Source organism: Dendropsophus ebraccatus, chromosome 4 (genome assembly GCF_027789765.1).
Source record: "Dendropsophus ebraccatus isolate aDenEbr1 chromosome 4, aDenEbr1.pat, whole genome shotgun sequence".
NCBI classification, from domain to species: Eukaryota; Metazoa; Chordata; class Amphibia; order Anura; family Hylidae; genus Dendropsophus; species Dendropsophus ebraccatus.
The window spans coordinates 17696075-17711984 of record NC_091457.1 but is presented as its reverse complement, the minus strand read 5'-3'; the positions used below and the strand labels follow the sequence as shown (position 1 = coordinate 17711984).

Sequence of the window (15910 nt, the reverse complement as noted above, 5' to 3'; positions counted from 1 at the left end):
TGATTGCCTGGACCCTGCTGGGGATCTGTGACTCAGTAACACATGATGCTTCTAAGCACATCCACAGCCACACAGTCATCTACTATATCATTACCTGAGGGCGGAAGACACGGAACCCGGCAGATGTCACAGCTAGAACCTCCCTTTATATTTCCTAATGGCTTTGGCTCATTGTCTACTGCAGTTCTAGACTACCATGGATACACAACATGCCAGTTCTAGACTACAATGGGTACACAACAAGGCGGTTCTGGACTACACTGGGTACACAACAAGGCAGTTCTAGACTACACTGGGTACATAACATGGCAGTTCTAGACTACACTGAGTACATAACATGGCAGTTCTAGACTACACAACAAGGCAGTTCTGGACTACACTGGGTACACAACAAGGCAGTTCTAGACTACACAACACGGCAGTTCTAGACTACACTGGGTACATAACATGGCAGTTCTAGACTACACAACAAGGCAGTTCTGGACTACACAACAAGGCAGTTCCAGACTACACTGAGTACACAACACAGCAGTTCTAGACTACACAACAAGGCAGTTCTAGACTACACTGGGTACATAACATGGCAGTTCTAGACTACACAACATGGCAGTTCTAGACTACACTGGGTACACAGCAAGGCAGTTCTGGACTACACTGATAAGAGAACAGGTCAGTTCTAGACTACACTGAGAACGGGTCATTTCTAGATTACACTGATTAGAGAACAGATCGGTTCTAGACTACACAGAACGGGTCGGTTCTAGACTACACTGAGTACAGAACACGCCAGCTCTCCTTATCCCGATACTGTACTGTGAGCTCTCGTAACTAAGCCCCGCCTCCTCCTCGCTGATTGGCTCGCTGTCACAGCCGTGTCACTGCCCCCCCGTCACCCCGGTAACAGCCGTGAAGCTCCTCCTACGGCGTGACGCAATGCATGCCGGGCACGTCACGCACCGACCAGGCGCCGCGGTGTATGCCGGGAACTGTGAGGCGGCCTGACCGAACCCGGAGACCGACCAGGGGATCCCGTGCCCTGCCGCGCCCCACCCCCACCCGGGACCGCAGGGAGCACCGGGGCCGGCGCAGGAAGTGTCTGGGATTCCCGTACTGCCCCGGTGTACGGAGCCGGCATCCCCCCTCCTCCCTCCCCGGCTCCTGTGTGCGGCCCCCGGGATCCCCCCCTCCTCCTGCCTCACCGGCCCGGTCCATGCTGAACGGAACTCACAACCCGGATCAGGATAACGCGTTAGTGGACGGAGACCGGGAGGACACGGCAAGGTAACGGCTGGGACTGTGTGTGATGTGTATGTGTGTGCCCGGTGTATGAGACATTGTGTTATACACACATATACCTATATATACCTGGATCATCTATGTACATATGGCTTATACACACACATATACATATATATATATATATACACCTGTATCTGCTATATACACACATAACTATATATACCTGTATCATCTATGTATACCTGGCATATACACACATATATACACCTATACTATATCTGCTATATACCTGTATCATCTATGTACCTATCATCTATGTATACATGGCATATACACACACATATATATATATATATATATATATATATATATATATATATATATATATACCTATACTGTATCGGCTATACACCTGTATCATCTATGTATACCTGGCATATACACACATATATACACCTATATCTACTATATATATATATATATATATATATATATATACTGTATCTGCTATATACCTGTATCATCTATATATATCTGCTATATACACACATAACTATATATACCTATGTCATCTATGTATACATGGCTTATATACACACACACAACTATATATACCTATACTGTATCAGCTATATACCTGTCATCTATGTATACCTGGCATATACACACATACACACATATACACATATATCTGCTATATACACACACATAACTATATATACCTATACTGTATCTGCTATATATACACACACATATACCTATATATACCTGTATCTGCTATATACCTGTATCATCTATGTATACATGGCTTAGATACACACACACAACTATATATACCTATACTGTATCAGCTATATACCTATACTGTATCTGCTATATACCTACCAAATACCTGTACTGTATCTGCTATATACACACACATAACTATATATACCTGTATCTGCTATATACCTATCAGCTATATATACCTGGCATATACACACACATAACTATATATACCTGTATCTGCTATATACACACACACAACTATATATACCTGTACTGTATCTGCTATATACACACATAACTATATATATATATATCTCCAAGGCTGTAGACATATATAGGATCTGTACATAGTGGATCTCTATATCCTTGGTCTGTGGACGGCCTTGGACTATATACATCTATATGCACCCGGGCCGTGTATATACATTATTGATGCTTGCTATTAATCCCTTGCTGATATTCTGGGGTTATTACGTTGCGGCTCCTCAGTGATAATCTTCCTGCTGTCGCTGTGAGGGATTTGTTATCTCTATGTAATGTATATTGTGCTGTGATTCTAGTTATATAACGCTCTGTTACCAGCTCCCCCGTGTATACATGTATATAGTGTGTTGTCTATGGGGCGCTGTTATTACACATTAGACGCTATTATTTATTATCAGTACTGTGTCACCGTCTCGGCACCATAGGATCTGTCACCTATCCTCCGCCTTATAGTGGGGCCATAGAGCAGGGCATCCTCCCCATCTGATTGGCTGACGAGGATCACCTGACGTGTGTATGGCATCAGACCTGGCAGGTGATCCCACGTGGCACTGCATACAGCGTGTATATCAGTTTTCTCCAATCTCTCTGCTGCAACTTCAATGAAAAGCTGTCAGGGCATGCTGGGAGTTGTAGTTTTGCACTCACCTGGACTTTTCTCCCTGCACACTCCTATCTGTCCTGCTTTATCTCCCCTCTGTGCCATATAACTAGATGATTGTTACGTTGCGGACGTGCTGCGTACACTGCTCACCATGTATATGATGCCTCCATGTTCCATAAACAAGTGCTAGACTCTCAAAGTCCCAGATGGGCGAGGGAACGTCCCCCCCCCCCCCCCCGGCTGATGTTACTGAAGTCACATGACGTCAGTGCGTTTCCTACATCATAAAGCAGATGATAGTCTAATATTACAGAGCGGTAATTCCGGCTCCTCATACCACAGAGGTGAATTCTGTCTTTTGCAAGCGGAGGATGGGATTTTCTGGATGTCTTAGAGTTGAGTCGCCCTGGTCATCCGCAGGTCTATGGTGGTAGTCAGATCTAAGGTAGGGATAGAGTGCGACCCTGACAGGAGCGACCTTATGACCCCCACTGGAAGTCCTTTTCCCCCTGAGTTGTGATGACATCAAGGTTCGGGGGGAAAGGCCTGTCCGTGTTAATCGACTGACCTCTCAGCCAATCAGTGACTGGACCAGCGTCCCACCCCAGTCACGGTCCGGCTGAGCGGCCAGCCCATCAGCCGGGTTGTGACTTTTGAGCGCTGGGGGTCCCGAGGTCAGTCCTGCCGCTCACCATGGGCACGGGAAGAAATAAGTTCGTACTCCTAAACGAATTACCCCCTACTGGCTGCCAAAAAGTTTCAATTCCTTTAAAGCTTTTGACAATAGTTTTGATGGGTGGGGTCTGGATGTACATTAGAATTAAAGGGGTACTCCAAGCGGAAGGGCTTTTGCACTATGGTCGGGGAGGGGGTGAATGAAGGCAATAACGTCCAATTACCTTCCGGGTTCCAGAGCTGGGTTCCACATTGCGCTGCTCCGGTCCCCAATCCTTGGCCACTTCTTGGTCTATGACGCGGCTTGAGATGTGACGTTTCCAGCCCGATCAGCCATTTGGCGGCTATAGTGGGGTCCCGCCTCTGTTACTGAATGGCTTTGTGGTCTGGAAACGCCACGTCATAGACCAAGAAGTCTCCGAGGTTCGGAGACTGGAGCAGCACGATGCAGGACCCAGCTTTGGAACCGGAGTGGTAAGTTGACGTCATTGCTTTCATCCAACTTCTCCCCAGCCATAGTGAAAGAAGCCCTCCCGTCTGGAATACCCCTTTAGGAGAAACCCTTGGCCTGGCCGGATCGGCCAGCCGTCTCTCCTTGATCAGCGTGTTATTCCCTGTCCTGTGGATAGGGGATAACTCAATGAGATGGGATTATCCCTTTAAAGTGACTGTACCACCAGGCCCAGGCTGAAGCACTGGAGGCGGGCGACCCACCCTTAGGGCCCTATTCCACCAGACGATTATCGTTCAGATTATCGTTAAATCGTTCGAATCTAAACGATAATCGTTCGTTTGAAATGCAGTTAACGATTAACGACCGAACGAGAAATCGTTGATCGCTTTATAAGCCCTGAACTTATTTTTATCGTTGTTTGTTCGCAAAATGTTCGCAAATCGTTCGCATTGAATAAGATGTCGTTCGGTCGTTCGCAATAGATACGAACGCAATAGCGAATAAATAGTGAAGAAAAACGATCGCAATTACGATCATAAGTAACGATTATCGTTCCATGGAAATAAGTGAATGTTTTCAGGTCTTTCGCAATAGCGGTCATTTGAGATCGTTAATCGTTAACGATTATGCAAACGATAATCGTCCGGTGGAATAGGGCCCTTAGTGGGAGGAAACCCCCGCCCCTCTATGATAGGGTTCCATTGAATCTAATGGAGTCACGTCATGGAGGGGCTGGAGTTTCCTCCCACTAAGGGTGGGTCGGCCCGCCTCCAGTGCTTCAGCCTGGGCCTGGTGGTAGTCACTTTAAGAGCCCAGTGGCACAGGGTGGGAGCTATAATGGCGGTCATATAACTAGAAGGCCCTGATAGTATTGTTATCATCCGCCTCTTCTATATGGAGGAAGTCTTCTCCGGATGTTTAGTTTCACATGTTTGATGGAAACGACTGATCTGAATGACGCCATGTTCTCTTTCTAGATGATGTGCGAGGTGATGCCGACCATCAGCGAGGCTGAGATGCCTCCGGGGGGGAACGGAAGCCATGGGTCCGGCTCCCCCCTACAGACTGACTCTGATTCTCACTTTGAGCAACTCATGGTATCCATGCTAGAAGAAAGAGACCGGCTGCTGGACACACTACGCGAGACCCAGGAGACTCTGGCCTTAAATCAGGGGAAGCTACAGGAAGTCACCCACGAGCGGGACTCTCTACAGCGGCAGCTCAACACGGCCCTGCCTCAGGTACGTCCGGCTCCCCCTCCGCTGGGTTGTAGGGAATGGAGTCTGAAAGAATTCTCTTTTTTGGTTCCTGTGACGTGATTGTACAATGTCTTGGCTGTGTATTGGTAAATGCGGTAAAATCTTGGGGTGAACTTAAGATGTTTGGTGTCTTACGCGTTTGGCCTGGCTCCATCCATCTATGGCAGGGATGGGGAACCTGTAAAAATACAAAGCTTTGGCTGTCCAGCCATGATGGCAATTGTAGTTTTGCAACAGCTGGAGGGTCTATGCGTGGTCTGTGGCTTCCCTCAGTGTCTTGCCTGTGGACATGCACTGGACTGGTCCAGCCTTGGTTGGTTGAAGAATTCTTACGTTTTCATATGTCATGTACGGTATTGGCTTGAGGTGACGATACACCTTAGATAGCTGACGGCCATGTGCTTGTCCCTGACACTCCCACACACACGTATGCTCAGAATGTGCTGTCTATGGGGTGAGGAGAATGAGTTGCCGTCAGACATATGTGGCGGCATATCTCTCTGAGAACAAAAGATCGGGCTTGTTGAAGTCTGAGCCTTAAAGAGGTATTTCAGGAAAAAAAACAACTTTTCCCCTATCCACAGGATAGTGGAAAAGTAGGAGATTTGAAAGGGGGGGGGTCCGACCGCTGTACCCTCTGCCTATCTCCATATCGGGCCCCGGCTTCTGTATTATGTATAGAGCCCTGGGTTGGCATGTGACCCGCAACCTTACACACTCCTATGGAGCGACAGAAAGAGCTGAGTACGGAAGAGCGCTGTACTCTTTCCGTTGGCTCTAAAGGAATGAATAGAGCCGCAGGTCACGTGCTCTATTCATAACAGCACCAATGGGGTCTGATACAGAGAGTAGCAGGGGGGTGTTCAGGGGTCGGACCCCCCCCCCCCCTCTCCTGTTTTTTCCAGGACAACCTCCTTAATCCTCCTCTCCCTGACATCTGTCATCAGACACCTCTATATTTGTTTAGTGATCGGCCATTAGCGCCAAACTTGTGGCCCTCCGGCTCTTACAGAACTACAGTTCCCATCATGCCTGAGCAGCCAAAGCTTTGACCTTTGATGTCCAGGCATGATGGGAGTTGTAGTTTTGCCACAGCTGGAGGGCAGCAGGTGTGACACCTGTGATGTGTATGACGGCTTTACTGTAGCGGACGTGTCCAGCTCATCTGCTTATACAGAGTTGTAGTGTTGTTTGCACAGTCGCCGATAATTATAGTATCCTAATAGTGGAAAATATTTGCTTATTATGTTCACAAGGACCAATGGATGAAGTGCGTAATCCTCCTAGTATGTGGTCTGTCAGGTGGGGGGCCCAGTAGTGATCCTGAGGGGTCAGAACACCTGGACTCTAAAGTGACAGTGACACTTTAATGGTGTGGGTTGTATGATAGATTGTGTCATTATCTCCATCATGTAAGGGTCTATTAGGAGAACGGCCCCTCTGGACCAGACACCATAGACTTGGGGAACCAGTTAGAATACCCCAGAAGCCAGTCTGACCCAATTTTTCTTTTACCCCATTCTCTGGCCACCCGAGGCCTTACCGACCCTTTTCTAGATCAGTCTTCCCGGGTATATGGTGCCTGGTGTGGGCCATACCCTGTATGTTTGTGTATCTTGTTGCTTCTGTAGTTATCCTTTTATCTGAGCGCGTGTCAGAAGTTTTACTCAGTGATTGCTGGGACCCTCCCCGACCAAAACTTCTGACATTTCACTATTATTTCTCAAAATTGTTTTTTTTTTTTTTTTTTTTAAGTTATCCCTATGTGCAGTGTCTGGTGGGGTGGGGGTCTGGAAGAACAGAGGGCCCAAGTGACAGGGAAGGCAGCATTCGTTTACTAAGACAAAGTGGCCTCTGTCCTAGTGATCACTGATGGTCTCACTGATCAGATCCCTGTCCTACTATAGATTGAGCATATCCCTCTGATCACATCCCTGTCCTATAGATTGGGCATATCCCACTGATCACATCCCTGCCCTATAGATTGTGAATATCCCACTGATCAGATCCCTGTCCTTGTGATCTCTGGGGGTCTCACTGATCAGATCCCTATCCCCTGTCCTATAGATTGGGCTTATCCCACTGATCAGACCCTCTGTCCTATAGATTGTGAATATCCCTCTGATCAGATCCCGTGCCCTATAGATTAGGCATATCCCACTGATCAGATCCCTATCCCCCTGTCCTATAGATTGGGCTTATCCCATTGATCAGATCCGGTGCCCTATAGATTGGGAATAACTTTTGGGATAAAGGAATGATGTGCACATGTTGAGCACTGCTGACCTTTCTGTGGGCCATGCTATAGTGAGAGGTGACCACCGATCAGGAGAAGGAAATGCCATGGCTTTATGATATCGTTGATCGCCCAATTCTGAGAATGAGGGGGGGCTACAATGCTGATTCTTTACATGTAAGGGGCCCATAGCTTTCAGGATCAGTGGTGATATCCTCTATGATTATAAAGCGATGGGATATCCTCAGGTGACACGGACTCCTGGACAGACCCCCTATGGCCTGCAGACTTAGCTGAGAGGGTGACGACTCTTCTTGTCCCCCCCCCTTCATTCACTTGCGCTTATTCCTTACAGACAATAGATCTGAGTGTTTCCGCCATCTTCCTTTATTATAATAGTCACATCGAGTCTTTTCCTATACAGAATAAAGTTGTAGCTGGCCTGGCATCTTTCCCCAGCAATGTAGTGTTGGCAGTGAGAGCCAAGAGGAGGAGGAGGAGGTCGTCTTGGGCGCTCGCTGCTTGTTAGCCTGAGCTTCTCCATTGTTCAATTATCCCGGAGATTACCGTGCGGTTTAGTGAAGGGGAAGAAAAGTCACCGTCCGTGTCTGTACGGGAAGGAGAGGAAGAGGCCGCTTCATAACTTTGCTCTCCTACTGTTGGAAAACTACAACTCCCAGCACGCCGAGTTTTATTTTCACAAGTTGGGTATCGAGCCGTTACTCACATGACATCCCCATAATAAGGTTATTACTGGAACCATTGAGGGATCGCTGGCAGCCGAGGGGTTAACCCTCCCATGGTTCTCCAGAGCTTTCCCCACAGTTTACATTACATTGAGCAGATGTGATCCAGACTATACAGAGTGTCCTGGAGCAATGTGTAGTCTGTAAGAAGCACATGGCATTCCCCCAGCCGCTAATGGGAGCCCAGGTGATACCTCTGGCCAACCCCCTCCCCCACAGATGCATGCTCCGCTCAGCCGAATGTTCATGCCTTCTCAATGGGAAGGCTGCTGCCAGATACCACACGGTGTGCAAGCAGGATGGGAGGCCCGCAGGTTATACACTCCTAGTCTGGGGATCTCCTGGGGATCAGGATGTTAAATGCCCCATGCCTGATCTTATTATTGTCATGGAAGGTTAAAGGGGTGTGGAGGGAATAGATGTGTCTGGCAGCGGCCTTCTCTACTTTGCATAGTCTAATGTATGCAGTGAATGCAGTGCACATAATAAAGGTCTGGGCTTAGTGCCGGACATATTGTGGGCAGCCATAGAAGTATATAGGAACTTTTGCTGTAGTACGGAGCTGTATAGGACTGTGTGCTGGGTATATAATAGGGGAGCTATAGAAGTATATAGGAACTTTTGCTGTAGTACGGAGCTGTATAGGACTGTGTGCTGGGTATATAATAGGGGAGCTATAGACGTACATGGGAACCTTTGCTGTAGTACAGAGCTGTATAGGACTGTGTGCTGGGTATATAATAGGGCAGCTATAAAAGTACATGGAAACCTTTGCTGTAATACAGAGCTGTATAGGACTGTGTGCTGGGTATATAATAGGGCAGCTATAGAAGTACATGGGAACCTTTGCTGTAGTACAGAAGTGTATAGGACTGTGTGCTAGGTATATAATAGGGGAGCTATAGAAGTACATGGGAACCTTTGCTGTAGTACAGAGCTGTATAGGACTGTGTGCTGGGTATATAATAGGGCAGCTATAGAAGTACATGGGAACCTTTGCTGTAGTACAGAAGTGTATAGGACTGTGTGCTAGGTATATAATAGGGGAGCTATAGAAGTACATGGGAACCTTTGCTGTAGTACAGAGCTGTATAGGACTGTGAGAAAAGTCTGCTGTGTGTTTTTCTACTCATTGACTTTAATGCGTCCACAGCGAATCAGTGGCCATATTGCTGTGGACATAACGTCTATGATGTACATGTGATCGCACCCTTGGGCAGTGTTCCCATGAGCACGCAGATGTGAACAGAGCCCTATACATAGTGCATTGTATATACTGCTATGGAACGAATCTCCTCTCTGCATGTCATGTGTCTGATCCCTTGTCGTAGGATATTTCCTCCTCCGTCTGGAGTCACTGAGGTGTGATAAAGAAATCCTTTCAAGAGATCTTGAAGATGGGAGATGTGTGAGGGAGGCCGGGGCCCGGGGCCGCTCTTCCACCACTATGTCAGGCCGCTCGGCGGTGATGATCAGTGACAGCCCTATAGAGGCGGCTGAAGGCTTTCTGTCAGCTCCTCGCCGTGTCGCTCCTGGGATTACTTTGTGCTGTCATCACATTCTTATTGTGTTGGGTACAAGGTGCCCGATCCTCCCTCAGCCGTGAAGGCAGAGGCGGTTTTCGTGCTTTCGAGCTGTTTTTGGAACAGACAAGTCACATGTGAATGCAAATGACTTGTGAGTAAGAGGAAAGGGATAATGTAATGGAGTCAGCCGCCTGGGATCCCAGCGAGGCGGCTATGGCAGCTATACTGGCTTATATAAGATTACAAGGGTCTGCTCTATTCTTACTCTTGTGTATTAGGTGCGTCTGGTTATAATTGAGGCCAAGCTGCAAAACCAGGCACAACCATAGACCAGAGTGGCGCTCTCGTGTTGCTGAGTTATTTACTGTATTAGAGCTGACTTACAATTCATACACGACTTGCATTAAAGGGGAACTCCAGCGGATTTTTTTTTTCTTTCAACTGGTTTCAGAAATGTATACAGATTTGTAAATTTAAAAATCTCCAGTCTTCCAGTACTTATCATCACATATATGTCCTGGAGGAAGTGGTGTATTCTTTTCATGTGACACAGTGCTCTCTGCTGCCACCTCTGTCCATGTCAGGAACTGTCCAGAGCAGCAGCAAATCCCCATAGAAAACCTCTGCTGCTCTGGACAGTTCCTGACATGGACAGAGGTGGCAGCAGAGAGCACTGTGTCACATGAAAAGAATACACCACTTCCTGCAGGACATACTGCAGCTGATAAGTAGCTTTCTAAGACCAATTGATTTAAAAGAAAAAGACTTTGTCTGAAGTTCCCCTTTAAGGCCTAGGGTGGCAGAGTTGCATGTGACTACCTCTAAGAAGTGATTATATATATATATATATATATATATATATATATATATATATATATATATATATATATATATAATCTGTATACTGTCAGTGATAACAGACATTAGGGAACCTATTGCTGTCTATAGGCTAACACTCAGCCTGTCCCGTCTAAATCTAGGACGTGCACTTATACGGTCCGTATTTGGGGTACTTCCTTGCCCATAGAAGTCAATGGGTCAGTGAAAACTGTAGACCGCATACAGATTCCATCCGCCAGGCAATCCAGTGAATAGAATGGACACTGTGCAGTGCATAGTTTCTCCTGTGGTGGCGCTGCAGAGAAACCAAACCCTCACTGCCTCAGTTACCTCACAGATCCCAGCGGATCCCAGGACAGATCTTACAAGTAGGGAGGAGCAGATCCTCAAGGGGAGAACAAGAAGAGGCCATAAACATGGCAGAGATGAGACTCGTTCTCCTCATCCGCAGTGATCGGCCCTGCCCTGAGTGTAAACCAGATTATCCTGAAAGATGATTGTGACACTAAAGTCTCCTCTACCTGCCGCTGCCGCCGGATTATGACATCAAAGATCTCGGCAGAATTGGTTATTGTTGGGCCTGAGGTGCGCAGACGCCAGAGAGGAATGATTACGGAGGTCTAGGTGTTACGTCGGCTTCAGAGTCCCCTAATAAAGTCCATATGCGGCTGCCGCGGCCAAGTGAGGCTGAGGTAAGGTCTCTACGCCGACCGCCATTTTTATTTTACTCTTTTTTTTTTTTTTTTTTTCAGCCCCATTTGTTTCCCATCTAGTAAAGTGTAAGATCCCGTCTCTCGCTCCCTCCGGTAATTTTAGCCGCATCCGCCTCGTTCTTCAGGACGCACGTTTGCCAAACACAACATATCGGCAGGTTAGACGCCGCCATCGCTTTACGATGAGGTGACAATTGCCGATCGCTATGGAAACCTGTAATGTTTCACTTCTGGTAAAACTTTTGTTCCTAGCCTACAGTATAGCAGTGTCCTGAGCGCCGACTCCTTAGACACCATGGAAACGGCGGCCATCTTGTAATGCAGCCTTGTGTGTTATAGGTTGGGGGACATTGTGGAAGGATGAGCCACCACTAGACTCTTAAAGGACTACTCTTAATTTTTTTGTGAAAGTGCTGGGCAGGGGAAGGCTGAAAGAAATAGCGTGCTCTCACGTCCCCGGCTCCATCGCTGATGCCGTGTACCGCTGGACCCCGGACGTGATGTGTCAGGGCCACTTAGCCAGAGGCAGGACACAGTTATGGCCACTGAGTGGGCCTGACACCTCACGCCGCCTCTCTAACCAGGAAGCAGGCAGGGGTCCGGAGTGGCGTTACACGGCATCAGCGCTGAAGCACAGTATTTCTTCTTTTCTTGTTAATAAACTGATATCAGAAAGTTATATAGAATTGTAATTTACTTCTATTAAAAAAATCTCAAGTCTTCCTGTACTTATCAGCTGCTTTATGTCCTGCAAGAAATGTTGTTTTATTTTCAGTGACACAGTGCTCTCTGCTGCCACCTCTGGCCAAAACAGGAACTCTGTCTCCCCATAGAAAACCTCTCCTGCTCTTGACAGTTCCTGTCCCGGCCAGAGATGTCAGCAGAGAGCACTGCGTCTGACTGAAAATAAAACAACACTTCCTGCAGGACATACAGCAGCTAAGAAGTATGGGAAAACTTGAGATTTTTTTTAATAGAAGTAAATTACAAATCTATATAACTTTTTGACAACCCCTTAAAGGCCAACAATTTTATGGTGGTTCTCCGGAGTGTATCCATTCTAACAATCCCAGCTGCCATGGCTGATAACAGGGAGCACTAGCTGTATGGTATATACAGGCTGTAGTCTAGTGTGTGGGTGACCTGCGCTGTGCGGTGTAGCAGTGCTGGTTGTGTAACACCACTCTCAGCGGTTTACCGCAGGACTCTTGCTTTCTGCACTTGCCGCACTCTCAGGATGTGAGTAATTCCTGGGCGACTTCCTGCGCTCCGCTCCTTCCAGCACACACAGATAATAGGGACTCGGACAGTAGCGCCTTTGTTTTGCTCTGCGGTAAAGTATATCATTTTTCTGGGACTCTTCTATCTGGCACAGCAGAGTTGTCTGGGTGCAGTTTGTAGCTTTGCTGCTCCTGACAAGGCCTTAGAGAGTCTCCCACCGGCGAAGGGGCTAATCCCATTATTCCAGTGCGCTGTCCGGACGGCTGAACAGATGGTCACAGGTTTGGGTGGCAGCCAATGGCCAGCGCAGGAATACAGCCAGGCCTTTGTATCTCCGCGAGCGCAGATTGGATTTAGGTACCACAACATAAGGCTGGAAAGGTAGAAGAAGCAAGTGCCCCCTCCCCCAGGCAAATCGCTAGAAGACATTATATAGGGGAATTCGTTTTGCTTTGTAAATTTTAAAGGGGTTATCCATAATTAGAAAAACGTAGCTACTCCCCCCCCCCCCCCTTCAAAAACAGCACCACCCCTGTTCTCAGGTTGTGTGCGGTATTGCAACTGTGCTCCATTCACTTCAATGAAAGTGAACTGCAGTACCACACCCAAACTGAGGACAAGAGTGGCGCTGTTTCTGGAGGAAAATGGACATGTTTTTCTTATCCTTTAAAGGGAGTCACTTAGGGTACTATTATACGAAGCGATTTTTTGATGATTATCGATAAACGAACTCAAACGACCGCCATGGCGACCGACCTGAAATCGTTCACCCAATTACACGGAACGATGATCGTTACTTATAATCGTTATTGCGTTCGTCCTGTTGTCGCTACTGCAAAAGACCGAACAACGTCTTATTTTCAAACGATTTTCAAACGATCGGCGATAAAAATAGGTCCAAATTCTATTAAACGACCAACAACTCGTTGGTCGTTTAATCGTTGCCCGCTATTACACTAAACGATTATCGTTCAAATCCGAACGATTTAACGATTTTTCAAACTATAATCGTTTCGTGTAATGCCACCCTTAGAGTCCTTAGGCAGATCCTTGCAGATCGGCACTCGGTTAAGGAGCCTTTTACACAACTCCTTGAGCAATCGCTGGATCATTCATGTGACCCTTAAAGGGGTAGTCCACCGAAAAAATTTTTCTTTCAAATCAACTGGTGCCATAAATTGCCAGAGATTTGTAATTCACTTCTATTAAAAAATCTTAAGTCTTCCAGTACTTATCAGCTGCTGTGTGTCCAGCAGGAAGTGGTGTTTTCTTTCCTGTCTGACCCAGTGCTCTCTGTTGCCTCCTCTGTCCATGTCAGGAACTGTCCAAAGCAGGAGCGAATCCCCATAGAATACCTCTCCTGCTCTCCAGACTTGAAATAATACAACTTCCTGTTGGGCATACAGCAGCTGATAAGTACTAGAAGGCTTGAGATTTTTTTAATAGAAGTAAATTACAAATCTCTGGCACTTCATGGCAGCAGTTGATTTGAAAGAAAAAATTTTTGGGCGAACTACCCCTTTAAAGGTGTTATCCAGGCTTAGAACAACATGGCCACTTTCTTAAAAAAAAAAAAAGGCACCTGTCCTGTCTTTATTTTGCGTGTGGGTTCTGCCGCTCAGTTCTATTAAAGAGAATTGTAATACCACACACAGCCTGAGGACACAGGTGGCACTGGTTTTCAGGGTCACATGATCCTCGTGATCAGCTAATGAACAAGCATTTGCAGCAGTAATTTCCCAGTGTAATGCTGCGTTTACACGGACGGAACAATTATCGTGCGAATTTGCACGATAACGATCAAATTTGAACGATAATCGTACGTGATAATCGGGCGAATTATCGTTCCATGTAAACGTATCATAAGGCCCTTAAAGGGGTTATCCAGGATTGGAAAAAAAAAACATTTATTTAAGAACAGCGCCACCCCTGTCCTTAGGGCCCTATTCCACCGGACGATTATCGTTCAAATTATCGTTAAATCGTTGGAATCTAAACGATAATCGTTCGGTTGAAATGCAGTTAACGATTAACGACCGAACGAGAAATCGTTGATCGCTTTATAAGACCTGGACCTATTTTTATCGTTGCTCGTTCGCAAATCGTTCGCATTGAATAAGACGTCGTTCGCAGTAGATACGAAGAAAAGAATAAAAGATCGCGAATACAATAATAAGTAACGATTATCGTTCCATGGAAATGAGTGAACGTTTTCAGGTCTTTCGCAATAGCGGTCGTTTGAGATCGTTAATCGTTAACGATGAGGCAAACGATATTCGTCCGGTGGAATAGGGCCCTTAGGCTGTGTGTGGTATTACATCTCCACTCTATTCACTTCAATGGAACCGTACTGTAATACCACACCCAAACTGCAGACTAGAGTGGTGCTATTCATCCAATCCTGGTAACCCCATTAAAGCATCTTGCAGCCGGCACCTTCATATATCTTCTGTGGGGAATCTGAGTGTAAGGGCGCTATTACACGGGACGATTATCGTGCGAAAAATCGTAAAATCGTTCGAATTCGTTCGAAATCGTAAGATCGTTCTGTGTAATTGCAGGCAACGATTGAAAAATCGTTCACATGTCGATTGTTGATTTAGATCTGAACCTAAAATTATCATTAATCGTTCACTGTAACTCCACGTTCGTTCGCTCAAGTTCCACGTTTTTTCACTACTCATTCAGTGTAATTGCACATTTTTTCATTGTTTTTCTGGGATCAGAAGGAATAGACGATCATAATAACGATCGCAATAACGATCATAGTAACGAACGACTATCGTTTTGTGTAATATGGGAAACTATTTTGGGTTAACGATAAACAATCTCGTTTACGATCGTTAGTCGTTAATCGCTAAAAATCGCTCGGTGTATCAGGACCCTAAGTGTCCAGTTATGCTATAGCGCCTCTACAGGTTAAACCAGGCATTACAAAAGGTATCTTAAAATCCGTGCACTGGCCCTGTAGTTCATGGATATGATGGGACCTCCAGAGCAAGACATGCTTTTTGTATCTACAGAGGGGGGTCCCTAATTCAGGACCCTCACCTGACTCTGGATGATAGTTTGTGCAGTAATGGGACCTTGCATACATTAGTGGAGTGGGGGTCTTACATCTGTAATAAGTCTATGTGACTTCCCGCTCTCCTGTACGCCATTTTGGGCCTCGGACACTTTACCGGATCGGCTCTGAAACCCAAGTCCCGCATATTTTTAGCCGTAAACAGCCGGTAATCCAATCTGTTGTGTTTTTTACCGTCCCAGCATTGTTCACCGAGGTGTAAAAACCTAAATAACATGAAATCTGCTGCAGGACGGCATCTGGCTGTGATGGAAGGGAATCACCTCATGTGAACCCCCCC

At 46.5% G+C, this 15910-nt stretch overlaps 1 protein-coding gene across 4 annotated transcripts in view; it reads left to right on the top strand.

Moving 5' to 3' along the window:
- The first annotated feature begins 916 nt into the window (after window positions 1-916).
- The window catches only part of PPFIA1 (PTPRF interacting protein alpha 1), a 65227-nt gene continuing 50233 nt past the window's right edge, over window positions 917-15910 (top strand). For all 4 annotated transcript variants that reach the window (XM_069965203.1, XM_069965202.1, XM_069965200.1 and 1 more), the window contains exons 1-2: window positions 917-1281; window positions 4982-5245. In XM_069965203.1, the coding sequence (XP_069821304.1) occupies window positions 4982-5245 (264 nt within the window). In that variant the 5' untranslated portion in view covers window positions 917-1281. The remainder of the gene's footprint in view (window positions 1282-4981; window positions 5246-15910) is intronic.